General features: G+C 48.6%; 1 protein-coding gene across 9 annotated transcripts in view; it reads left to right on the top strand.

Moving 5' to 3' along the window:
- Window positions 1-25,790, top strand: part of GRIP2 (glutamate receptor interacting protein 2) — a 348,398-nt gene that overhangs the window by 262,294 nt on the left and 60,314 nt on the right. For 6 of the 9 annotated variants that reach the window (XM_064156872.1, XM_064156873.1, XM_064156867.1 and 3 more), the window contains exons 2-7: window positions 5,142-5,234; window positions 9,546-9,681; window positions 10,452-10,597; window positions 15,396-15,482; window positions 15,766-15,841; window positions 16,264-16,409. In XM_064156872.1, the coding sequence (XP_064012942.1) occupies window positions 5,142-5,234; window positions 9,546-9,681; window positions 10,452-10,597; window positions 15,396-15,482; window positions 15,766-15,841; window positions 16,264-16,409 (684 nt within the window). The remainder of the gene's footprint in view (window positions 1-5,141; window positions 5,235-9,545; window positions 9,682-10,451; window positions 10,598-15,395; window positions 15,483-15,765; window positions 15,842-16,263; window positions 16,410-25,790) is intronic. The other 3 variants (XM_064156865.1, XM_064156871.1, XM_064156868.1) reach the window with 2 other exon arrangements.

Here is a 25,790-nt window from a genome sequence, read left to right as displayed (position 1 = left end):
CCCTACTCCTTTATACCTCCAGTTTGGTTTTGAGGCAATGAAATTCTCTCCTCATTTTGTCACTGTATGAGATGTATCACAGTATCACCAAGGTTGGAAGAGACCTCATAGATCATCAAGTCCAACCCTTTACCACAGAGCTCAAGGCCAGACCATGGCACCAAGTGCCACGTCCAGTCCTGCCTTGAACAGCTCCAGGGACGGCGACTCCACCACCTCCCCGGGCAGCCCATTCCAGTGCCCAATGACTCTCTCAGTGAAGAACTTTCTCCTCACCTCCAGCCTAAATTTCCCCTGACATAGCTTGAGGCTGTGACCTCTTGTTCTGGTGCTGGCCACCTGAGAGAAGAGAGCAACCTCCCCCTGGCCACAACCACCCCTCAGGTAGTTGTAGACAGCAATAAGGTCACCCCTGAGCCTCCTCTTCTCCAGGCTAACCAATCCCAGCTCCCTCAGCCTCTCCTCGTAGGGCTGTGCTCAAGGCCTCTCCCCAGCCTCGTCGCCCTTCTCTGGACACGCTCAAGCATCTCAATGTCCCTCCTAAACTGGGGGGCCCAGAACTGGACACAGCACTCAAGGTGTAGTCTAAGCAGTGCAGAGCACAGGGGCAGAATGACCTCCCTGCTCCTGCTGACCACACCATTCCTGATGCAGGCCAGGATGCCACTGGCTCTCTTGGCCACCTGGGCACACTGCTGGCTCATGTTCAGGCAGGTATCAATCAGCACCCCCAGATCCCTCTCTGTTTGGCTGCTCTCAGCCACTCCGACCCCAGCCTGTATCTCTGCATGGGGTTGTTGTGGCCAAAGTGCAGCACCCTGCACTTGGAGCTATTGAATGCCACTGTAAAACACTGTTGCTGCAGTGGTATGTGTCTATGGGTAGGGAGATGGAGTTCTTCTCTCCTTGAGTGTTGGTAAGACACCGAAAAAGCAAAAACCACTGGAAAGAACTTACACAACTTATAGCCACAGATTCCCATGGGATTAGTATAGGGAAAGTCTTGTGCTCTTGGTTTTATTGAGGATTCTGTGTACTTACTGAGGTTATCTGAAAGATCTAGACCCAGCATTAACCCCACTGCTTGAAAACCACCAATTACCTGAGTATTTTCTTTGGAATACTTTTTGAGCCCTTTGGGGTGAAAGAAAAACCTTCCACAATAGCCCTCTAATGGCTTCAACACTGATTGCTTAAAAATATTGTTAAAATCTTAAAAAAAGGTTAAAATTGGGGAAATAGGGGGCAGAGAGATTGATGACTTTTCAGTGCTTGGGTTAGTGCTGCGCTTTGGGCCAGCTGAGCAATCAGGCTCGCCTCTGAATCAGTGCTGTGCTAGGCAGGAGAAGTGACTGACAGCACAAAGAGAAGGCATTTCTTTTTTCATTAAACAAAGCACATGCAAGTCCCACCCCCCCAGTAGAAACACAGCTCAGAAAAAGTGACTCCATTAATACCAGCTTGAGTGGCAGAGCTGGAACTGGGCTGAAAATGAACAAAGAGCGGCGCGGCAGGGATGCTACTGCAGGCAAATGCCAATTCACACTTCGGCAGGTGGCGTGTGGCAGCTTCCTTTCCTCTTCAAACATTTTAGCCAGATAATGAGCAAAAAAAAAACCCAACCCAAGTTTTTTCTCTCTCTTTTTTTTTTTTTCCCATAATCAACTGAGTTTGGAAAGGAGCAGCAATAGAGGAAGGGGAGCTGCGGTGCTAATTACTTGCTGGCTGATAGGGCTGTCATCAGAGCAGCGTGAAGCTGGGCGGGGGGTATGAGGCTAATTGCCGGCAGCGGCTGTAGCTTGGGTCGTTGCTCTTGGACACTTGGCTGATGGTGGAAGCTGTTGTTAAAGCATGGGCAACCTGGTTGCCTGCTGGAATGGAAGCCAAGGCGCTTTTGCAACAGCAACAGGGTGACTGTTAGCAGATTGGGGGTTTGTATCTGTAATGATTGGGGTTGCGGTGGGGAAATGAAGCACAGAAGGTTGCTGGTGGCTGTCTGGTCCAGGGCAGCATGTTTATATGAAGCAGATGGTTGAGTGCTTTACTTTGCCAGCAGATTATGGAGCTGGCTTTGAGCCATCATGCATGGTTTCCCAGGAAGGCAGGGATCCCGGCTGCAGCAGAACGTTGCTGCCATGAGCCTGTTACCTCGAGCTGGCAGCAAACCTCCCATGTGGCAGGCAGGTGCATGCTGAGGTGATGCTTGTCACCTGCAGTGTCCAGTGACTGAGGGCACACTGATGCTCCTGTGACATTGAGAGAGGCTTTAGCCCTGGGTGTCTCAGTGTGCCTATTGCAGGCTTAGCTCCAGTACTGAAAGAGTAATCTTATGCTGAGTATCCTGAGCTGCTGTTTTGAGGTTCCCTTTCCAACATGCTGCTGTGTTTGGAAAAGAAGTAAAGGGAAGTTGTAACTGCTGGGCTGTGTGATGGGGGCAGGGAGTAGATGGATCGGCATTGTCTTGCTGCTCCTCTGGGAAATGCCACCTTGATTTATGCTCCCAAAACATCCATGAAGTGTCAGGGAAAGGGTAAGGCAGGACACTAGGGAAAACCTGTTGGAGAGAGAGATTAAGATGAGCATAGCCAACAGTGGCAGAGATTGAAAGCTCTGAACCTTTATCACTGTCCAGCAGCTACTGAAGAAAGGATGGCATGGGGTGCTCCTGCTTTTATTTTGTTATAAATTGGATGCTGGAGCTAAACTGTCCCAAGTAAATGAAACATTCTTTTTTTCCCCTGAGTCATTAAGCCCAGATTAACCTTGACCCTGGCCCCTTCATCACCCAAAGAACCCTTGCTGTTAAAATTGCAAATTTAGTTTTCAGTCTTTCTCCTCTTAGAGCTGATGCCAGGCTGTGCCAGCACCTCTCTGAACTCACTGCCTTGCCTTGGTGCTTGCTGTAGTTCTCTAGCCAAGTGCTACTTCTTTCACTGTCAGCACTAACTTTGCAGCATCTCCATGGTCAGGGCAGTGCTGTTTTATCCTGTCTGTCTTTCCCTTAGTTTTTGAGAGGCAGAACTTCATTCTCTGCTTCACAGAGGTCCTGGATGCTTAGGTATCAAGGTGTTTTCATAGCAGTGGCTTTGGATAGCTTAATGATGGACTAGAGCCAAGTGCTAGTTCTTGCTTCATTAGACATCTTTGCTCTAGTGGTGATGGAAAAGCATTCAAAGTGGCGCAGGAGAAGAGTCCAGGATCTGGATAGCTTCTCTGGCCCTCTATGAGATGCAAAGATAAAGACTGCTTATTTTTCAGCTGAAACTTTTTATGCTTGAAAGCCAGCCAAAGCTTTTCACTGAGTTTTGTCAGCTCCTGAAGCTTCTTCAGCTGGGCAGCAAGAATTAAAACTAGGTAATTCTTATTTTCTTTTTTCAGGAATTACTTTAGGTGGAAGCTTAATTTTGGTTTACTTTTTTCAAGTGTTCAAGTCTTTGAACAAACTTCCCCTTCTATTTGCTCTGTGTACCTGATGTGGTTCAATTCACACCATCACTTTTCTCTTTTGTGGGCAAAATGTGGGCTGCCAGCACACTGAACACTGGTTTTGGTTTCTCTGTGTACAAACCACCGTCTGCAACAGGGCTGAACAAAAGTTGTTGCATGCAGTGAGTGAACTCTCTTTTCTCTCTCTCTCCTTCTCTCTCGCCTTCTCTCTCTCTCGCCTTCTTCTCTCTCTCTCGCCTTCTTCTCTCTCTCTCGCCTTCTTCTCTCTCTCTCGCCTTCTTCTCTCTCTCTCGCCTTCTTCTCTCTCTCTCGCCTTCTTCTCTCTCTCTCGCCTTCTTCTCTCTCTCTAGCCTTCTTCTCTCTCTCTCGCCTTCTTCTCTCTCTCTCGCCTTCTTCTCTCTCTCGCCTTCTTCTCTCTCTCTCGCCTTCTTCTCTCTCTCTCGCCTTCTCTCTCTCTCGCCTTCTTCTCTCTCTCTCGCCTTCTTCTCTCTCTCGCCTTCTTCTCTCTCTCGCCTTCTTCTCTCTCTCTCGCCTTCTTCTCTCTCTCTCGCCTTCTTCTCTCTCTCTCGCCTTCTCTCTCTCTCGCCTTCTTCTCTCTCTCTCGCCTTCTTCTCTCTCTCTCGCCTTCTTCTCTCTCTCTCGCCTTCTTCTCTCTCTCTCGCCTTCTTCTCTCTCTCTCGCCTTCTTCTCTCTCTCTCGCCTTCTTCTCTCTCTCTCGCCTTCTTCTCTCTCTCTCGCCTTCTTCTCTCTCTCTCGCCTTCTTCTCTCTCTCTCGCCTTCTTCTCTCTCTCTCGCCTTCTTCTCTCTCCCTCCTCCTCCCTCCCTCTCCCTCCTCCTCCCTCCCTCTCCCTCCTCCTCCCTCCCTCTCCCTCCTCCTCCCTCCCTCTCCCTCCTCCTCCCTCCCTCTCCTTCCTCCTCCCTCCCTCTCCCTCCTCCTCCCTCCCTCTCCCTCCTCCTCCCTCCCTCTCCCTCCTCCTCCCTCTCCCTCCTCCTCCCTCTCCCTCCTCCTCCCTCTCCCTCCTCCTCCCTCTCCCTCCTCCTCCCTCTCCCTCCTCCTCCCTCTCCCTCCTCCTCCCTCTCCCTCCTCCTCCCTTCTCCCTCCTCCTCCCTTCTCCCTCCTCCTCCCTTCTCCCTCCTCCTCCCTTCTCCCTCATCTCCACAATCACTTAAGAGAAGGTGCTCTCTATATAGTACAGGGCCTGAAACAGAGCAGTAAAGTGTGACTGTGCAATAATGGGATCTATAAGAATAGGCAATTTTGTTCAAGTGTAGTGATTTAGTCCCCTGTTAGTGTCCTGATGTATAACTCCATTTCCGAAGACTGTAAGTTTCTTCACAAGCATAATGACAGACTTAAGACTTGTGTGACTAATGCCACAGCTTTCTCTGTCCTCAGCTGTTCCACATAATTACAGGAGTGAAGGAATTCTGTTCTCTTCAAGGGGATTAACTGCAAGAGGAATAAATCAGATAATGTTATTGCCTTCTTGTTTCTTGTCCTCCCTCTCTAAAAAAGCAAGGTAGCTCGCACTGCTATGTTCAAAGCCAGGGTTGGCTTCTTTTCTGCCTACATTTGGTGATACAGATGTGGTCCCAATTCCAGTGTCACCAGGACAAACTTTTCAAAGTATTACAGTTCTGTTGTGTCTTGCTTTTGGTACTAATTTCAGCTTGTGTGTTTGCTCTGCTCACAGATGATGGCCCTTACTCGAAGGGGAGCAAGGACTCTGGTGGGATGGACACAGCCCTGGTCTCCAGAAGACAAAGCATCCCAGGTAAAGGAAGAGGTCAGCTCCTGCTCCAAAACATTGGGGCATTCGTTACACTTTATCTGGCTACCCTTAAAATTGGTAACCCCTCTCTCTTACACTCCTCCAAACCCCAACAAAATACAAGCAAGCAAACAACGTCAAAAAATCTACCAGTTTTGGTGCATCTATCAGCAAGGCAGAAATGGTTGGTAGTGACTAGACTCAGTGAGATGTATACTGCTGGCTCAGTGACAGTCTGGCATGGAGGTGGTGGTGGTTACAGAAAGGACAGGCAGCTGTACTAGTCTGACACCTGCAAAGCAGAGAGGGAAGAAGCACTGCTGTATCTGAGCTCATCAGACTGGCAGTGTCTGGCATGCTTTGTGTTTCCCATGTGTGACTAAGTTGGTTTAGATATTTAGTCAGGCATAGAAGTCTTTTGTATAAGATAAGCCTTCCTGTACAGAAACACCCCCAGGGGCTGAAGAAGGGGTGGAGAAATGATGGTAGTTTTGGCTCTGTTGGTACTGGGCTTTGTCTGCCAGTGGCATGCCAGCACATTTGGATGGGCTGCTCTGGACAACTTCTCTTCCTAATGGAGCCTGGGGCTTGATTTTGACTTCTGACTGCTAATGACCCAGTTGCAAGTTTGTTTCAATGTAATGTAGAGGATAAGGAAGAAATGGGACCCTTTTGCTACTGTTTCACCATTCACCAATTTTCCCAGGGGATATTTTGTGTTCTCTGGGGATTCTGCAATGCATTGCCTTTGTTCTGCAGCCCTGGTGGAGAGAGGCTGACTCACCCGAGCCAGTACGTCCAACAACCTCAGCTCAAGGCATCTCAGTAGGGAGGGCAACATTCATTTGGACTTCTGCTTTCAGCAGCAAAATCTAAGCATATATACAAATATAAGAAATCTAAGACTACTCTCACATGACAGGCTCACAGGATGTTAGTGGCTGGGAGGGACCCAAGGAGATCATCCAGTCCAACCCCCCTGCCACAGCAGGATCACACAATCTAGCACAGAGGAACACATCCAGACAGGCCTTGGAAGGCTCCAGAGAAGGAGACTCCACAGCCTCTCTGGGCAGCCTGTGCCAGTGCTCTGTGACCCTTACAGTGGAGAAGTTCCTCCTTGTGTTGAGGTGGAACCTCCTGTGCTGCAGCTTACACCCATTGCTCCTTGTCCTGTCCCAGGGAGCAGTGAGCAGAGCCTGTCCCCCCACTCCTGGTCAGCCCTCAGATACTTACAAACATTTATCAAATCCCCTCTCAGTCTCTTCTCCAGACTAAGCAGCCCCAGGTCCCTCAGCCTCTCCTCATCAGCCATGCCCTCCTGTCCCCTAATCATCCTCGTAGCCCTCTGCTGGACCCTCTCCAGCAGATCCTTGTCACTCTTAAACTGGGGAGCCCAAAACTGAGCACAGTATTCAAGATGAGGTCTCAGCAGGGCAGAGTAGAAGGGGAGGAGAACCTCCCTTGATCTGCTGGACACACTCTTCCTAATACACCGCAGGATCCCATTGGCCTTCTTGGCCACAAGGGCACACTGCTGTGCCATGGTTTTGTTATCCACGAGCACTTCCAGGTCCCTCTCCACAAGACTACTTTCTAGCAGATCACCTCCCAGCCTGTTCTGGTGCAGTTTGTTGTTCCTCCCCAGATGCAGGACTCTGCACTTGTCCTTGTTGAACTTCATCTGGTTCCTCTGTGCCCAGCTCTCCAGCCTGTCCAGGTCTCTCTGGACGGCCACAAAGCCTTCAGCTGTATCAGCCAAGCCTCCCAGCTTGGTGTCATCAGCAAACTTGCTGAGCAGACACTCTGTGCCCTCATCAATGGCATTGATGAAGATGTTGAACAGGAGCGACCCCAGCACTGATCCCTAGGGGACACCACTAGTCACAGCTTTCCAGCTGGACCTGGCAGCATTGATCACCACCCTCTGAACTCTGTCTTGTAACCCGTTCCTGACACACCTTGCTGTCCTCTCTTCCATCCCACACTTCCTCAGCTTGCTTACTGAATGTCATGGGAGACAGTGTCAAAGGCCTTGCCAAGGTCAAGGTGGACCTTGACACTTAAAGACTATGTCCTGAAAGACCAGATCCTGCCTAACCAGCTCACTTTTACATCCACTGGTGTCTGTGTTAGAGGCAGTAGATTTATAGGGACATGGGTCAAAATCCCTTATTGGTAGATTGATCTCAGGGACTTGCCTTTTTTTCAGAGCAGTGATTTCTCCTTGAACCCTTAACAATGGTAATTGCACTCTGGGAGTTCTCATTTTAAACACTTCTGAAGGATCAAAATGAAACCTGTTGATGAGCTAATGGTCTCCCCTTGTGGCACTATCTGTGTTGATTAGTCCTGTCTGTAGATGAGAGGAAATCTGCAGGATGGTGCTGGATGCTGTTCTTTCCAGCACGGGTGGGGAGCCCCTACAAAGTTCCCAGCAGCCCCTTGGATCTCAAATTGGTGAGTTGAAAACTAAGTTACTGTAGTTGGCAAGAGATCAAACCTGAGTTTAAAGAGCAGAAGCATTATGAACCTGATATCTTGCAACAAGCTGCCAGTGTTATGCTTAAATGGGTGCCCAATAGTGCCTAAATGCCTTCCAGACTGACACTAGACTGCAGAGAGGTTCCCCACTTGTGTTAATAGAGTGCACAGATTGCTCCTGGAAGTGCTTTACAAAAGAGGTAGTGCATGGCAGGACTCAGCAAGATTCATTTTCTGGTGTCATCGTGGCATTACACAAGGAGCAAAGTGCAAGTGATGAGGCACTGCAGTGCCAAATGTCATCATGTTTTCTCCCAGTGAAGGAGAATGGAGGGGGAAGCTCTGTGCCAGCATGGAGCTTCTGTGTCAGTATATCATTTAAGACACCCTATCTTCCTCTGGAAATCATAGTGTGCAAGAGGTTTCAAATGTTCCCTCTCCCAGTGGAGCATCTCAGTTAAGCTTGGTGGGCTTTGCTGTGCAAACAAACTCCTGAGCCATTTGTGGTGTGGGCTTTAGTCCCCAGCCATAGTACTGCTGTTGGCCATGTATTGCCAATGCCCATAGCCACCTTCTTCACCACCACCTTGGAGAAGGTAGTCTATATGAGGAAGGCTGCCTTTCCTTCTGTAAAACTGTGGCATAATTTGGTACACTGGAGATAGTGGAGGTGGATGGATCATGCTGTAGACAAATTGTGGCATAACCTTCTTAGAGGAGGCTCTGGCAAGGCATGGAAGTCATCTGACTTGCCCCAGGGCTGGTCCTCCTCAGGGCAAAGAGTATAAGTGCCACCACCTGGATTAACATGGAGCTGTCTTTTGCAAAGTCCATAGAGCTCTTGGTCTTTCCCTGGGCTGTTGCTGCCTCTTCAGCTAACTTACTCCTCTCTTCCATGCCAAATCTAGAGTTGGAATAGCTTAGGGACCTTGTGTTTGAGCTGTAATGGGATCAAAACTGGCACATAAGCTCAGGCTTATATATATGTGCTGGACCAGAGTGTTGCCCTTGTAAGATGTACAGGGCTTGCAGCAAACTGAGAAGTGGTATTAGTGCTGCAGTATTGGTGTGGGGTCTGCACCTTTTACATCTGGCTCTGCCCTGCATGTTATGGCTGACAGTGCCTGTGGAACCAGTTATGGTGGAAAAGTGACTTTCTTCTTCAATTCCAGCTGTAGATGAGGTGGGTATGGTGGAGGTCGTTTGATCTGGCCTAGATACAGATGGGTGAAATGAATGAATGTGTTGTGAATGAATGAATGAATGAATGCCATACCTCCCTCTCCTCCCCACATTGATGCAAGGATCCCACCCTCTCCATGTAATGCTCTTCATGTCTCAACTGTATTGATGTCTTGTGGTATTTTTTTAGTCACAGTATTTTAAGAGCCACCCTGTTCTGTCCATCCAGGCAGCTATTGCAGGTACCAGTGTCCTGGTAACTCTGCAGCCCTTCTAACACTCTTCCTGATCCATGTTGAACATAGCACCTGAGGTAGTGTTCCTAGACTGACCACTGCCTGGATCCTGTTTTTTTAAGTCCTCCTACTGGCTCCAGCATCAGCACATTGAAACACAGTTTCTGTCCTCTCACAAGCCCTCGCTTCTCTGCCTTGTGCTGCTTGGTCTTGCCTGAAAGACCTGCATGCAAACGCTCCTCTTCCACTGCTGTGGATCCCTCAGGACACACTTCTGTTTCACAATTTCATTTTAAATAAACAGAAGGCACTAAGATAAACCATTCCTGATGCTCTCTCTACCACCTGTAGGAAAAGGGTGCCCTTAGGATTGTGAGGAATGTTCCTTTCACTGAGACGTTTGCCTTTGTTCCTGGTGTTTCAGAAGAGTTCAGAGGGGTCACGATTGTGGAGCTGATTAAGAAGGAAGGAAGCACCCTTGGGTTAACCATTTCAGGTGGCACAGACAAAGATGGAAAACCAAGAGTCTCCAATCTGAGGCCAGGAGGACTGGCTGCAAGGTGAGTAAATGAAATGGGATGCAGAGACCGCAGCGAAGTTGCAGGCACTTAGCTGCATGCTCTACCCAACTCCCTCATTTCAAGTGCCCCAGAATGCAAAGTTGCTGCTTCAGTGAGTAGAACGTCTTCTATTTGGAGTTATTTCCCATGCTCCCTGCAATTATGCTCTGAAATTTTGTGTAGGGATATTTGGGATTCTGTGACATTAGGCAGCCTTGTCAGGAGAGCTGCATGGTACAATACATCTTGATCAGGCTAAACGGTTTAATACTGTATCTGTTCTGAATGCTGAGCGTGTAAGTAATGTTATTGGCTCAGAAAAGGGTTGGGAGAAGAAAGGCTCCAAGAAGCAGAGAAAGGCAAGGAGTAATTGATCAATTTTGGAGCAAGCAGGCAAAAGGAAAGATGTTTTCTATTCCCCTGCTGGATTTTTTGGGTGAGTTTCTTTTTTTTTCCAGACAGCTCTTGGTGTGCTTCAATTTGACTGATTGCTCTACATGAATGGGAACTGAGCAACAAAGAGAGGTCGTGAACACGTAGACTGTGATTGCTGCTGTGTGTACAGATCTGAACAGTCACTAGTAGGAAAGATAGATGGTTGTGGGTTTAACCCTTCCCTCTGCCAGTAGGCACAGGCAATTAGCTAAGATCGGCTCAGCAGTGGTAGCTTGCTCAGAAAGTTACAAAAGGTTCACCAGGCACTTCCAGGCTAAGCCTAGCAGAGACTTTGTGTTACCACTGCTCTTTTTTTTTCCCTCCCCTCTTTCCAGAAGTGACCAGCTGAACGTTGGGGATTACATCAAGTCTGTGAATGGCATTAACCTGACCAAGCTGCGGCACGATGAGATCATAAGCCTGCTGAAAAACGTAGGCGAAAGGGTAGTGCTGGAAGTGGAGTATGAGCTTCCGCCAGCCGGTGGGTGCCCCTCTGCTAATGCTGCTCTCTCTTCTTGGCTGCTTTTCATCCTGGGGTACAGCTGGGCTCGCTTCTGCACTGGCTACCACGGCCAAGGCAGCATCCAGGGGCACTGCGATGGTCTGCAGGGGCTGCTGCGGCGCTGAGTGCGATCGGAGCAGAGCGCTTTTTCCAGCACAGTGGGTGCCTGCTCATGCACGCCGTCGGGAGATGGTTGATTAGGTCTGTCTTGCCTCAGAGTGACTCAGTAGCACAGGCCAATCTGCTTCAGCTTGGTTTGCCTTTTGCCCACCCTTTCAGAGCATGGCTGTGAGAGGTTTTAGTCTTGTGCGCTTTCCTGAAGGGGGGGCAAGCGCTGTGATTGCTCAAGGTGCTTTGAAATGGGATGTGTTTTCAGAAGGGAAACTGCCATAGTTTGATAAGAGTGGGACAGATGAGATCATTTTCCTTGTAAAAGGCAGTAAAATAACGATGCTCTTACTGAATTGGAGAAGAATACAGCAAAGTCGTGTTTAAAGGTGTGCAAGAAAAGATACAGAGTACATAAATCCTTAACTCCTAATACAGGTCCAGGATACACGAGAGTTCCCCCAAAATCTTCCCCCCCCAGCTAAACCACCAAACTCCAGTGCTCATTTCCCATCCCCATCCCCCCCTCCCTGCCACTTTCTCCTGTTAAGCCCAAGCAAACCTGGTTCCACAGCTGGAAATTTGCTGTGTCCTTCAAGGCTGCAGGCAGGTTACTCCCCCATTAGTTACCCAGATAGGACTCCCTCCAGAGAACCAATAGGAGGGAAGAGAAAAGAGAAGGATTTGACTCTGCTGCCCACTTCTAAAGTGGTAGCAGAATTGTGGAACTGAATAACAAAATTAGAATCAAAGAATGGTTTAGGTTGGAAGGGATCTCAAGGATCATCCAGCTCCAACCCCCTGCCATAGGCAGGGACACCTCCCACTAGAAGATGTTGCTCAAGGCCTCATCCAGCCTGGCCTTGAACACCTCCAGGGAGGGAGCAGCCACAGCCTCCCTGGGCAACCTGTGCCAGTGTCTCACCACCCTCACTGCAAACAACTTCTTCCCAACATCTAGTTTGAATCTGTTCTCTGCCAGTTTAAACCCATTTTTCCTTGTCCTGCTATTACAAGACCTTGTCAGTAGCTCCTGACCAGCCCTCTTGTAGCCCCCTTCAGATACTGGAAGGCTACTACAAGGTCTCCTTGAATCCTTTTCTTCTCCATGCTGAAGAGCCCCAGCTCTTGTAGCCTGTCCTCATAGCAGAGCTGCTGCAGTCCTCTGAGCATATTTGTGACCTCCTCTGGACTGGCTCCAACAGTTCCATGTCCTTCTTGTGTTGGGGGCTCCAGAACTGCACACAATGCTCCAGGTGGGGTGTGAGGAGAGCAGAGTGAAGAGGCAGAATCCCCTCCCTTGCCCTGCTGCCCACACTGCTCTTGCTGCAGCCCAGCACAGGGTTGCTGTCTGGGCTGCGTGTGCACACTGCTGGCTCCTGTTGAGCTTTTCATCATCCAAATGACGATTCCCAGGGACAGCCAGGTCCATCCCCTGGGATGGGACTTTGTGGCCTTCTTAAGGGAACCTGGGATCTCCCCAAACTAGCACATACACTGACACAATCTGCTTTCCAGCTAGGGGGCCCTGACAGAAGCTGGCCAGCCCCACTCATGTTAACAGGGTTTGTGTCCTGATGTGGGAGACTGTCCTCTTGCCCTCATTTGTTTGTTCTGATGAAAACAGATTCCTCGATACAGCTTTCTCCATTGTGAATACAGCCTCCCCAGTTGTTAGTCATTCACTTACCCAGATCAGTCAGAGGATGATTGGGCAGGAGAAATAGAACAACTAAAAATAAAACGACAGGAAAAACAAAACTAATGAAATCTAAACATTTTGCCCCAGATAAGAAACCATCTGACACTCCATAGCCTTGCTGTAGCTGCTGGTTCTCTATTTATCATGCCCCTCTCTTCTGCTGTAAGTTGTTCTTTGCTTTTGCATGCCACAACCCTGGTAAAACAAACTGTGGCAGAACTTTTCCATGTTCTGCTCACTGCAGATGACAACTCTTGACCTTCCTCCTTAGCTGTCAGCCAGGCTATCAGGAATCTGATAAGCTGTACTTACCAGCTAAGGAGCAGAGCCAACACAGCCTGGCTCAATCAATAGCAGTGAGGCAAACTCCTCACCTCTGAATGAGCAGGAAGTGCTCACTGAAACAGTGATTTCTCTCCAGTGAGATTATTGATGCCATTTATGACTAATCCAAACAAAGGGGCACTGCAAAATAATAGGGAACTGTCAATTGTCTTGCTCCAGTTCACTGTGGGCTTTTTTCCACAGTGAGGGATTGTTATTGCTGTGTGCACCCTCTCATCTCTCTCTTTCCCTGGGCAAAGAGCAGAATTACAGTGCAATTCAATCATTTGTGCTTGGAGGTTTGAGTTCTTCTCCCTACTTTACAACTTCATGTTTTAGAGGAGACTTTGCAAGTCCAAGTCTAGTTCTCAGGCCACTGTCTCATATCATCTCTCCTAAATAAACCAAGGCCTACTTTGACACTAGTTTATGTTTCCATTGCTCCCCACTGATCTTACTGAAAAGTGTTGCAGAACTTTGTGTTTGGATGCTCAGGATTGAGATTGGATGGGTCCCAAACTCAATTGTGGGTGCTTTGTACCTTTTCCTTGGTATCTAAGTATCACCACTTCAGCTGGGAGCCTTCCTATGTCCTGGGATTTTCTCTTCTGGAGTATTCCCAGGCTGTGCCCAGCAGCAGGAGCAAAGGAGCTGTATGGGAAAAGAGTGTCCTGGGGCTTTATTTGGCCTTGCTGTAATTGGGTTGTTTGCCTGCAAGGCAGTACCATCCCTCCAAAATTGGGTTACATTAAGGGTTAGCGTAACCCTAATTTGGGTGCAGGTTGCAAGCTCTCAGGGCACTTCACAGTGAGGACAGTGGGGGGATTTGCTTCAAAAACCTCCTGAGCCAAGGGGAAGTCCTGGGACCAGTCTTCATCAACTTCTTTGTTGGTGTCATGGACAGAGGCACTGAGTGCAGCCTCAGCAAGTTTGCTGGTGACACCAAGCTGTGTGGAGCAGCAGACAGGCTGGAGGGAGGGGATCCATCCAGAGAGACCTGGACAGGCTGCAGAGGTGGGCACAAGCTAATGTCATGAGGTTCAACAAGATCAAGTGCAGTGTCCTGCATCTGGGTCAGGCAATCCCAAGCACAAATCCAGGCTGGGCAGTGAGTGGCTGGAGAGTAACCCTGTGGAGAGGGAATTGCAGGTGCTGGTGGATGAGAAGCTCAATATGAGCCAGCAGTGTGCACTTGCAGCCCAGAAAGCCAAGCAGAGTCTGGGTTGCAGAAGGAGAAGTGTGGCCAGCAGGTGGAGGGAGGTGATTCTCCCCCTCTACTCTGCTCTGCTGAAACCCCACCTGGAGTGTTGCATCCAGTTCTGGAGCCCCTATTACAAGAGGGATGTGGAGATGCTGGAGAGTGTCCAGAGAAGGGCCACGAGGATGCTCAGAGGGCTGCAGCAGCTCTGCTGTGAGCACAGACTGAAAGAGTTGGGGCTGTGCAGGCTGGAGAAGAGGAGGCTCCCAGGTGACCTTCTTGTGGCCTTTCAGTGTCTGAAGGGGGCCTGCAAAAGAGCTGGGGAGAGACTTTTGAGGCTGTCAGGGAGTGACAGGACTAGGGGGAATGGAGCAGAGCTGGAGGTGGGGAGATTCAGGTTGGATATGAGGAGGAAGTTGTTGAGCATGAGAGTGGTGAGACCCTGGAATGGGTTGTGGAGGGAGGTGGTTGAGGCTCCATGGCTGGAAGTGTTTAAGGCCAGGCTGGATGAGGCTGTGGGCAGCCTGCTCTAGGCTTAGGGTGTCCCTGCCCATGGCAGAGGGGTTGGAACTGGCTGATACTTGTAGTCCCTTCCAACCCTGGCTGATTCTACGATTCTAGTGTGGACATGCTTTGGGGAGCCTTCAGCTCCAGTTTGCCAGGCTGAAGTCAAGCTCTTAGTCTTTCCTTTCTGATTATCCTTGTGGCCATTCATCACACTTGGTTTGAAGATTAGGAATTGATCTTTTCAGAGGAGACTAGACTGAAATGCCACATGCAGTTGTGGACGGAGAGGACTGGGAAATTGTCCCATATTCACTGCAGTAGTTCAATAAATCATTAAACAGCAGGGGATGGTGAGGGCTGGAAGCAGTTTCTTTCTTTTTCTCTTTGCCTTTGCACAACAAATAGCACTGTGTATTTAACATAAAATTACTGAATTGCCCCTAGGATCGCTTTAAAGGATTCACTTAATCTTTTTTTGAAGTCAAAATGTGAGAGGTAAGGAGAAAAACCCAACCTTTTGCACTGAGGATTTGGGCTTTTCATTTTCTTTAAGGTCAGGCAGTGACTTGATTCCTTTTGCTGCAGCTGCTTCTTTTTTTTCCCATTAAGTTTCTATCTCTGGCAGCAGCTTCTGGGTTTGGAGTAATGCTGAAAGTTAAAGCCAGTTGATAAACCAGACAGTTTTACTTGAAGGTCAGTGTATTAACCAAGAAAGGAGCACACTTGTGCTGGTGAAGCCATCCTAAACCATGCTGGTTGGCTTTGAGAAAGCTTTACCCATCAAGGTTGGGTTCTCCTTGTCTTCAGACAGAGAAGATACAACGTGGGTGCTGAGCTGGACTTTCTTGTCAGTGCTGCTTAGATGAGTTTTGGTGCTGTATTTCAGGGTGATGTGAGAAGTTTTCTTTGAGGGTAATGGTCTTCCTCTCTTCCTTTAGTGCCAGAGAGCAGTGCTGGTATTATTCCCAAGACCATTGAGGTGTCCCTCTACAAGGAAGGCAACAGCTTTGGTTTTGTTCTGAGAGGTTAGTAGCTTCTGCAGTGGAAACAAGTGGGAACAAGCACTGGCAGAGGTGATTTGGGATGTGGGAACAGTGAGAAGACGAATGCAAAATGCTTTTGCTTCTCAGTTTTGTCCTGGAGAGCATCCCATTCAGCCTTCAAGGACTGCTGACTGCCTAATGCAGGGCAGTCTGTGTGTGTCCAGGCTGTGCCAGCTGCTAGGTGATAAATGCCTCTCCTTTCTCAGCACTCTGATTCAGAACTCCTAACCTCCACTGACTGACGGCTTTCCTGGTTTGATTATAGGGGGAGCCCATGAAGACTGGCACAAGTCCAGACCCCTGGTGCTCACCTACGTGAGGCCAGGTGGCCCAGCAGACAGGTAATGCTTCTGTTTCACCTCCAGCATTTGCTTTCACAAGGCAGAGCAGCAGCTCCTGCCACACTGCTGGGTATTTGTCCTCGTGTTCCTTGCTGGTGCCTCCCCAAGGCTTCTCATGGGACTGAGGTGGAATGATGCAGGTGGTGTGGGAGCTGTGGCATGATGGATCCAATGCTTATAGGCTGACCCATGTGCAGATGTTATAAGCAGGAAATCCTCTTCCAGAGGCAGCTGTGTGCAAATGAATAGCTGATGCTTGGTTAGAAAGCAGGAGGCAGTCTGTCTGTTCTCATGCTGCTAGTTTAACATGATGGGCCTGGTCCCAAGGAGTGTTCACTCCCTACAGGATCAAAATAATGGACTTTTTAATATAGATATTAAATATAAATACCATTTTTTTTTTCTTGTGTGGCTTCCTACAGGGAAGGGTCCTTAAAAATTGGAGACAGGCTGCTGAGCGTTGATGGGATCCCTCTGCACAGCATGACCCACGCCGATGCCCTCAACATCCTGCGGCAGTGCAGCCAGGAGGCACTCTTCCAGATCGAGTATGATGTGACCATCATGGGTAAGGCTGAGATGGTTGTGGTGGCATTTTCTCTGGCTGCCTGGAAAGTATGGGAGGCAGACACAGTAAGGCTGAGATGGTTGTGGTGGCATTTTCTCTGACTGGAAAGTATGGGAGGCAGACACAGTCAGGCTAAGATGGTTGTGGTGGCATTTTCTCTGGCTGGAAAGTATGGGAGGCAGACACAGTAAGGCTAAGATGGTTGTGGTGGCATTTCCTCTGACTGGAAAGTATGGGAGGCAGACACAGGCAGGCTAAGATGGTTGTGGTGGCATTTTCTCTGGCTGGAAAGTATGGGAGGCAGACACAGTAAGGCTAAGATGGTTGTGGTGGCATTTCCTCTGACTGGAAAGTATGGGAGGCAGACACAGGCAGGCTAAGATGGTTGTGGTGGCATTTTCTCTGACTGGAAAGTATGGGAGGCAGACACAGGCAGGCTAAGATGGTTGTGGTGGCATTTCCTCTGACTGGAAAGTATGGGAGGCAGACATAGTAAGGCTAAGATGGTTGTGGTGGCATTTTCTCTGGCTGCCTGGAAAGTATGGGAGGCAGACACAGTAACTGGGATACTTGGTTTCAGGGGAAAAAGTGGTGAGCAAAACTAGTACTGCCAACATGGCTTTAGAGTGCAGAGTTCAAAGATTACTTAGTGTGATGGTTTGGGTGCTCCCTGCCCCTCTGTGCTTAGGAAATCACCCAGCTTAGACGCAGCAGCTCTGGAAATTGAATGAAGCTTTCTACTTACAGCTTAGCTCAAGATACAAGCAGATATTTACAATGTATATACAGTTATATACAGAAATAGACAAGTCAAAAGGTAATACAGAAACACAACAGCCCTCCCAGAAATCTGAGTCCCCAGCAGGGGCTCTCAACCATGCTTCTACCTTCTTCCCACCCCTCTACCTTACCCAAGACTTTGCCTTATGCCCAAGGAAGATTGCAGGGTTAGGAAGCAGATGAATTAGTCACACAGATGGCAGGTTAGGTTAGAGAGAGAAGTGTAGCCCACAAAGCCCAGAGAGCAACTCTGTTATCTATATTTATGTTCTTGTTCTTATACATCTCAGCAAACCTATGAGTGAAGCAGACATCACCATTGTTTCCTTTCCACAGCCTGTAATCTACTTCTTCCCACCAAAACATTCCAGCTAGCTTCAAACTAGCACACTTAGTTAAATGTGTTTGAAATGCCCTTATCTGGTAATGTGTCCTAGTAGGAATGATAACTGGAGAAGAGGAGGCTTAGGGGCGACCTCATTGCTGTCTACAACTACCTGAAGGGAGGCTGTAGCCAGGTGGGATTGGTCTCTCCTCCCAGACAACCAGCAACAGAACAAGGGGACACAATCTCAAGTTGTGCTGGGGGAAGTATAGGCTGGATGTTAGGAGGAAGTTCTTCACAGAGAGAGTGATTGGCATTGGAATGGGCTGCCCAGGGAGGTGGTGGATTCACTGTCCCTGAAGGTGTTGAAGCAAAGCCTGGATGAGGCACTTAGTGCCATGGTCTAGTTGACTGGCTAGGGCTGGGTGCTAGGTTGGACTGGATGCTCTTGGAGGTCTCTTCCAACCTGGTTGATTCTATGATTCTATGGTGTTAGAGGAGGAGGGAAAGATGTAAGCAAAGAGAGCATAGAAGCAGGCAGGCTTGAAGGGGGCTGGAATGCTCTGCCAGCTCTACAATGCCACTGTGAAACATGTGCAGGGCAGTGAGCTGCGAGCATGTAGAAACTTGATGTGGCTATGCCTTTGGTTCTGAGTTTTGACCCTGCTTAATTCTGCAGCTATTCCCTTTCTTAGAAATGTTAGATCAGGTCTGCTGCTGAAATAAATGAGGGATGATCACTGAGTGACCTCAAATAAGGCAGAATTTCCTGGAGGGCAGAGCATGGGTATTTCTGAGAAGTGCTGTGCACCCTAGATATAAAGTTGGAGGGTTTGTGCTTTGGTGGTTGGTCCTTTTTTTTTTGTTTTTCCTTACATTTATTTGTTCATTTGATTTTTTTTTTCAGTGTCAAGCCCTGGGAAATGGTTTATTATTAGCTACTGTAAAGTCATTTTCAGCTGGCTTTGTGGCACACAGCTGTTCCTGCAGGGAGTGTCAGTAACGAGTTTAAAGTTACCGCAGAGTCCAAAGCTGTGTCAGAGCTGGAAGTTGGTTGAGCTGTGCATAAGATTGTGAGGTTGTGTATATGTCTCCAGAGGGGTTTCTGCCTCCGTGGGAGGGGCAAGATGGACTAGGTTGGAGTCTTTTCTGCAAGCAGTACACCGAAGTCTCGAGTCCAGTGAGGAGTCTGTGATATCAGATTGTTTTCTGCTTGGTCATCCCCAAGGAAAAAGAGCTGAGAATGACAGAACTCATTGCATGTTCAAGAGGGTTGTATCCAGATAATGGAATTCTTCTTGCCACCCCTTGAGGGCTTTCTCCTTCCTTTGGAGTCTCCTTCTCCCAGGCTTTCCCCTTCCTTTCAGTGGAAACTCTCCAAATGTGGCCATGGGGAGGTGTGAAGGTTTGGGTGTTCCCTGCCCCCCCACACTTTGGAAATCACCCAGACTAGACTCAGCCAGCTCTGGAAATTGAATGAAGCTTTTATTTACAGCTAGCACAGTATGCAAGCAGATATTTACAGTATAGACAGTTACATACAGAAATATACAAGGTAAAAGGTAATACAGAAACACAGCAGCCCTCCCAGAAACCTGAGTCCCCAGGAGGGGCTCTCGACCACCCTTTCACCTTCCCCCTACCCCCCTCAACCTTACCCCAGTCCCAAGGAAGAATGGAGGTTTAGCCAGGGGGGTTAGGAAGCAAAGTGGATTAGTCCAAAATGGAGGGTGAGGTTAGAGAGTAAGATGCAGCTCAGCCAGTAGCCCAAGTGAGAGTGGTTATCTATGTTTTTATTTCTTGTTCCTATACATCTCAGCAAGCCTATGAGTGAAGTAGACATCACCACTGTTTTCCTTTCACAGCCTGTAACATAGTTCCTCTCGCCAAAACATTCTAGCCTGCTTCAGACTAGCACAGGAGGAGGCTGCCAGGACCTGGGCAGCCATATGCCAGGTAGACACATACTGTGCTGGGAGAGCTGGAAGGAAAACCTGATCTCTCAGCAGCTGCCTGCACATTACCTCGCTTCTGCCATGCTATAGGAGCATCTTCTCTGTAGAAGCTGGCTGGTATTCATGAAAAAGAGGAAACTCATGGAGAAGAGAAATCCAAACTGTTTTCTCTCCATCTATATGATTAAGATCATGGCCACTCTGCAGCAGTCAGTAAGAGATGTCCAGTCCTAGCCTCATAGGCTGGCAGCCCTGCCAGGGGAGGAGGAAGCTGAGGTTAAGGAAGGATTTTGCCCTGAGCTGTCATGTCTGAACAGTAGCAAGCAATTAATGGGGCATGAGAAATGGGCTTTTTTTGGGTGGTGTTGCTTGTCTGGCCCCATGGTGCCTACGTTGCAGAAAGCTGATTGTTTTAAAACCTGACATGGAGCAAAAATAGCCTTGAAGGTGCCTTGCTGTTTTTTCTTGAGTAACTCCCTCACTTAAAACAGTGATGGCAGGCTTTTAGGCAGTGTTTCTCCATCTTGTGTTTCCCTACAGTGGACCACAGCTGGATGTTTCCTGAGATATAAAACCAACCCCTTTCAAATATACTTTCTGCCTAGAGAATGCTTCTCCCCAGCCCTTTAAAGGGATGTACTTGCCCTGCTTTCTTTTAGGGCAAGATGATGCAGAATATGCAGCTTAAAACAATCTCTGCAGACAGCTTTGCCAGGCAACAGCTCATAACTGCAATGGGAGAGGAGTGCATCATCCCCACACCATAACTGTTACAGATATTCTCTTTACCAGCCACAAGAAGATAAGGGAAGAGAAGAGCAGGTGCTGAAAGTAGTGTGGGAATGTTAGCAGCCTGAAGGGAGCTCTCCTAAATGTCATTTTGAAAACTTGTCCACACAGTTGACTTGATTCATTATGAGGGCTGGGGGCAGCACCATAAAGTTGTGCTTGACCTGTTCATCCCCAGGGCAAATGGAGCTTCATCATGCTTGCTCTCTGGTGCAGCCATAAACACTAGGCTTGAGGGGCTGATCCTCGAGGAGGAAAAGCTGCTTTTCTCCACCTGTCCTTGGTGAGAGACCAGGGTTTCTGGGGTGAAGTGTTGAACCACAGTGTTTCCCCTGGCTTTGTGGTTTCCCAGCCAGAACTGTGTGCTGAGGATGAGCTACATCAGGCCAGCCTGGCTCTCCGTGCGAGGGATGCGGCAGCTGCTTGCCTTCAGCACCGAGCGTGCCTGGCTGCCAGGCTTCCAGCACAGCCAGCACAGGATGAGGCCACAGCAGGCTTTTAATCAAATTGCCTGGGATTTCTCAAGGCCACTGGAAGACTTTACATTAATCTGCCATTTCCATTTAAAAGGAGTGCAAACTGGGCACATGCCTCCATTGGGCACCGGGAAGAGCTCTGCCCTTTGCTGATGCCAGATAAGTGCTGCAATGAACAGATGCTTTCCCATACTGGCACCCCATCTTATGGGCCTTCTGAAAAATAAAAAGGGGGTGAGGGGATGGAAAAGCCACAAAACAAAGACACTGATCAGCCAGAAACTGGTGGCATTTGAATAGTTACTCTGTGAATTAGCTGTGTGCCACGACAGGAGGCACTGGGCTGCAAGCCTTTAGGGTTGTGACTTGTGGAGGGGGAGATCTTTCTGCCAGTGATGACAAATGAGCAAAGTGAGTTGCTGTGACCTCCTTCTTTCCCTTTACCCTGGCTGCCCCTCTGCCCATTCACTCTTAGGATGAAGATTTTTAGGCCTGCAAGGCTCTCTTGATGAAGTTAGGGGGCTGGCAGTGTCCCACAAATGGGTGACCCCTTGGTGTCTGCTGATAGGTGACAGGTCCCTGAAGAGGGACCTGTGAAGTCAGATTCCTTAGTGTGCCCATGAAGATGGGTGGATCATGAGCTGCTGGGCTGTGTCAGTCAGGGGATAACTCCCTGGTTTGGCTTTTCTAGGAGGTTTTCCATTTTCCTTCTCTCCCCCAGAGTACATCACAGCAGGGAAATGATCACCCCTACCAGAACACCTCACTTATTCCCCAGGCAAATGATCACAATACTTTCCAGCTTAGTTACAAGAACCATCCCTCCTTAGGGAGCTGAGCAAAGCCAAGGGAGGCTCAAGGGAAAAATCACAGAAGGAAAAACCTCCCACAATATTTTCTTCCAGATAAGCTGCTGAGAGAAAGATCTTTTAGAAAACACCTTCCATCCCTCATCTTTGGTGGGGCAACCAACTCACCTGCACCTTCTACACTGCCTAGAGCAGACTGTCTCCTTTGTGTGTCTCATGATACTGGTGAGCACCCATCAGGAGCAGGGGAGTGAGCAAGTTTTGCACAGGGCTTTGTGTTTTCCTTGGGTCAGCCATGTGTACAGACTGATGGGATTGGTAGTACTGGAGCAAATGTTGGTAGGCTTTCCTCTCTCTTTTCTGATGGAAAAGGTTGCAGTGTCGATCAGACCTCAAGTGAGTCACCTGCTGAATTTCCACCTGAACATTTTGAAATGGCTGGAACTTGGGTGTGGAAAGAAAATAATGCAAGATGTGGGGGCAGATGTTAATTGATCCAGGCCAGGGTTGCTGATACTGCTTCTGTTCATTTATCCTTGATGTGGGTTAGGAACTCTCCCCCCACCTCCCATATGAAATTTACCAGACTAGCTCAGATGGCTTGGAAGTAAGATGAAGCTAAAGTTACAAGCATATATGCACAATACACTTACAACTACTTACAATTATGTACAAGTTAGAAATAATACAGAAATCCAAACTCCCTCCCAGACAAAGAAACTGCCCAGAAGGGCTCAAAGCTACCCTCTCTTTCTCCTTCTCTCTCTCAGACAGGTGAACAGAACCAGAAAGCAGCAAAGCTTTACATATTAGTTGCTAGCCAAGATTAGAGGGGAGATCACAGGCTCATAGCATGTCAGGGGTTGGAAGGGACCCAAGGAGATCATCCAGTCCAACCCCCCTGCCCCAGCAGGACAATCCTATCTAACACAGATCACAGAGGAACACATCCAGACAGGCCTTGAAAGGCTCCAGAGAAGGAGACTCCACAACCTCTCTGGGGAGCCTGTTCCAGTGCTCTGTGACCCTTACAGTCAAGAAGTTCCCCCTTGTGTTGAGGTAGAACCTCTTGTGCTGCAACTTACACCCATTGCTCCTTGTCCTATCCCAGGGAGCAGTGAGCAGAGCCTGTCCCCCACTCCTGGCCAGCCCTCAGATACTCATAAACATTTATTAAATCCCCTCTCAGTCTTCTCTTCTCCAGACTAAGCAGCCCCAGGTCCCTCAGCCTCTCCTCATGCCCTCCAGTCCCCTAATCATCCTCGAAGCCCTCCACTGGACCCTCTCCAGCAGATCCCTGTCCCTCTTCAACTGGGCAGCTCAAAACTGAACACAGTATTCAAGATGAGGTCTCACCAGGGCAGAGTAGAGGGGGAGGAGATGCAAGATGAGATCAAAGGAGAAACAAACATGGCAACGTCCCACAACAGAATGAGGGAAATTTGTTTTTATTTTGGCTTTTTATCCTGCTTAGCAAACCACTGAATGACACAGACTTCATTATTGTTTTCTTTTCACAACCAGTGATCTAATTTCTCTCATTAAAATAGTCCAATTAGCTTCAAACCAGCATAATCCTATTCATTTAGGTAATGCCACCTAAAAAGAGCAGATGTCTTCAAAAAGATGGAGTGCTTAAGGGTGTATTTGGTTCCTAGAACTATTGTTTCTGAAGATGGATGAGGACAGCAAGCATGCTTTCCCCCAGGCAATGTCAGGAGATGTAATGCTGTTCACCCAGCAAAAGACAATGGATCTTCTGGACCCTGACTAGCCACTAGAGAGATGTGTGTGTTTCTGGGCAAGTTATGTGTCAGCTCTGCCTCAGCTTCCCAGTTTGTAAAATGGTGCCACCCTCCTCTGGGAAGCAGCATCCATAGCTTGCCAAACTCTTCCCAACCCTGCCATGAAAATCTGCAGAGCCACAGCAAGGCAGTGTGTGCACACAGAGGGGTTTCTGTTCCTTGGTGACAGCACCCTGGAGCTGCTGTAGCCATAGTGAACTCAGTGGTGCTGCCTCTGCCATGGGGGCATTTTTGGCCCTCTGTGCATGCTGAGCTTGCAGAACAGCTGGTTAGACTCTCTGGGTATGCACGAAAGGGTCTTGCTCCAAGTAAGGTGAGATGTGCTGTGGAAGGCAGGAGAGCTGCAGGTGCCTTTTCCACAGATGCTGGTGAGGTTGCAGCTGTGCTCGATGGCACAGAAACATGGTGCCAAAGCAGGGGCACCAGCTGACTATGAGGAGAGGCTGAGGGAGGTGGGGGTGTGCAGCCTGCAGAAGAGGAGGCTCAGGACAGACCTCATTGCTGTCTACAACTACCTGAAGGGAGGTTGTAGCCAGGTGGGGCTTGGTCTCTTCTGCCAGGCAACCAACAACAGAACAAGGGGACACAGTCTCAAGTTGTGCCAGGGGAGGTCTAGGCTGGGTGTTAGAAGGAAGTTGTTGGCAGAGAGAGTGATTGGCATTGGAATGGGCTGCCCAGGGAGGTGGTGGAGTTGCCATCCCTGGAGGTGTTTAAGAAAAGCCTGGATGAGGCACTTAGTGCCATGGTCTAGTTGATAGGACAGGGCTGGGTGCTAGGTTGGACTGGATGAGCTTGGAGGTCTCTTCCAATCTGGTTGATTCTATGGTTCGATGACTCCCTTCAGTAAGGTTGTTCCATGGCCTCTCCATGTCTCTCTTTAAATTAGCTGCAGTGTTATAGCCCTGCATTAATCATGCCTCACAGATACTGCTGAATAGCAGACTCCTGACCTTTGATTTGAGCCAGTTCTTTTCCTAGACCAATTCATAGAGCCTTGGCTGGTATTTCCTCAACAAACACCTCCATAAAATGGATTTGGAGCAGTTTTCATCTATGCCACTGGAGATGGGAATTAAAAGGGATGATGAGGTGGCATGCACTGTGTGCAGTGGGAGGAGGGACTGTGGGCTGGTAGCAGGACTGTGTTGTCTTATGGATAACTCAGGTTCTGATATGGAAGCACCTACCTAAATCTCCTCACCAGCTTGCCAAGACCTCCCTGGGAAACACTTGGCAAAGCCAAGAAGCTGCATAAAACCTGAGAGGAGCAGGCATTTTCCTGTCAAAGAAAGGGCTACCACTCCAGCAAGGTTTTGTCATGGTTGTGTTTTCCTATGTCCTTCCCCTCAGCTGGAGGAATATGGCTCTGTGTGTCCCCTCAGAGGGTATGTGCTGGATACACACAGGCTGCAAAACCATCTGCTTGCTGTTGGAAGAGGTCCTCAGTCTCCTGGTGCAAACTCAAGCTTAAGTGCACCTTCCTCAGGCCTTAGCTGGCTGCTTTGTGCATCTTTAGATTGAACTCGGGCTTCCACATCTCCCCAGTGGTCCTTTTCAACAGAGAATAAACAACGTTTCATTTGAAACTTGCATACCTTAGCATAGCTCATTCCTCCTCCTTCTTTCTCCAGCAAAAGGGATGCTGTGAGTAGACCAGAGCCTGAACACCTCCTGGCTGATCCTCAAGGGAAATTTCTGTCTTCAGAGACTCAACATCTTCCACAAATCCCAGAAAAGACCTTGCTGAGGCTTAGTTTCTGAGGTCTGCATTAATTCTCCTGTTTATGGGAGAATAAGAAGGAGCTGTGCATCAAGTTCTGGAGCCAAGTAACATCAGCATTTTTAGCAAAGCCCAGCTTTGGAAGAGAAAGCCTTGCTATGAATAATTAAGGGCTGAAGAGGCATCAAACTCTCAGAGGGCTCTGTTGGCCTTTCCTTCAAAGTGGATGGTTGGGTTTCCATGAAGTGCTTTCGTAAGAGGGTCAAGCTCTACAGGGGTTACTGGTTGTGGGATGTCTGCTGGTGATAATAAGTTCATAAAACCAGTCTCTCTATGATGGCTGTAGGTAATCTGGAAGCAAATCTGTGTAATGGTGGAGGGAATTTCTGTCACAGGCTTTCTTTATCCTCCCCCTTTCTCAGAAGAGACAATTAGGAATGGCACAGGCTTATGCTAGCAGGTGCAACTTTGTAGGGGTTCCGTAGTGTGCTAGATTGAAGCAGCCAAGAATGTTTTGGTGAGCAGAATTAGATTACAGGCTGTGAAAGTAAAACAATGGTGATGTCTACTTCACTCATAGGCTTGCTGACATGTATGATAACAAAAAGCAAAACATAGATCACCACTCTCACTTCTGCTGCTGGCTGAGCTGCATCTCACTCTCTAACCTCACCCTCCATTTTTTGACTAATCCACTTTGCTTCCTAACCCCCCTGGCCAAA

Source organism: Pogoniulus pusillus, chromosome 16 (genome assembly GCF_015220805.1).
Source record: "Pogoniulus pusillus isolate bPogPus1 chromosome 16, bPogPus1.pri, whole genome shotgun sequence".
NCBI classification, from domain to species: Eukaryota; Metazoa; Chordata; class Aves; order Piciformes; family Lybiidae; genus Pogoniulus; species Pogoniulus pusillus.
Note: the sequence above shows the minus strand (reverse complement) of the source record. Positions and strands in the feature narration are given on the sequence as shown.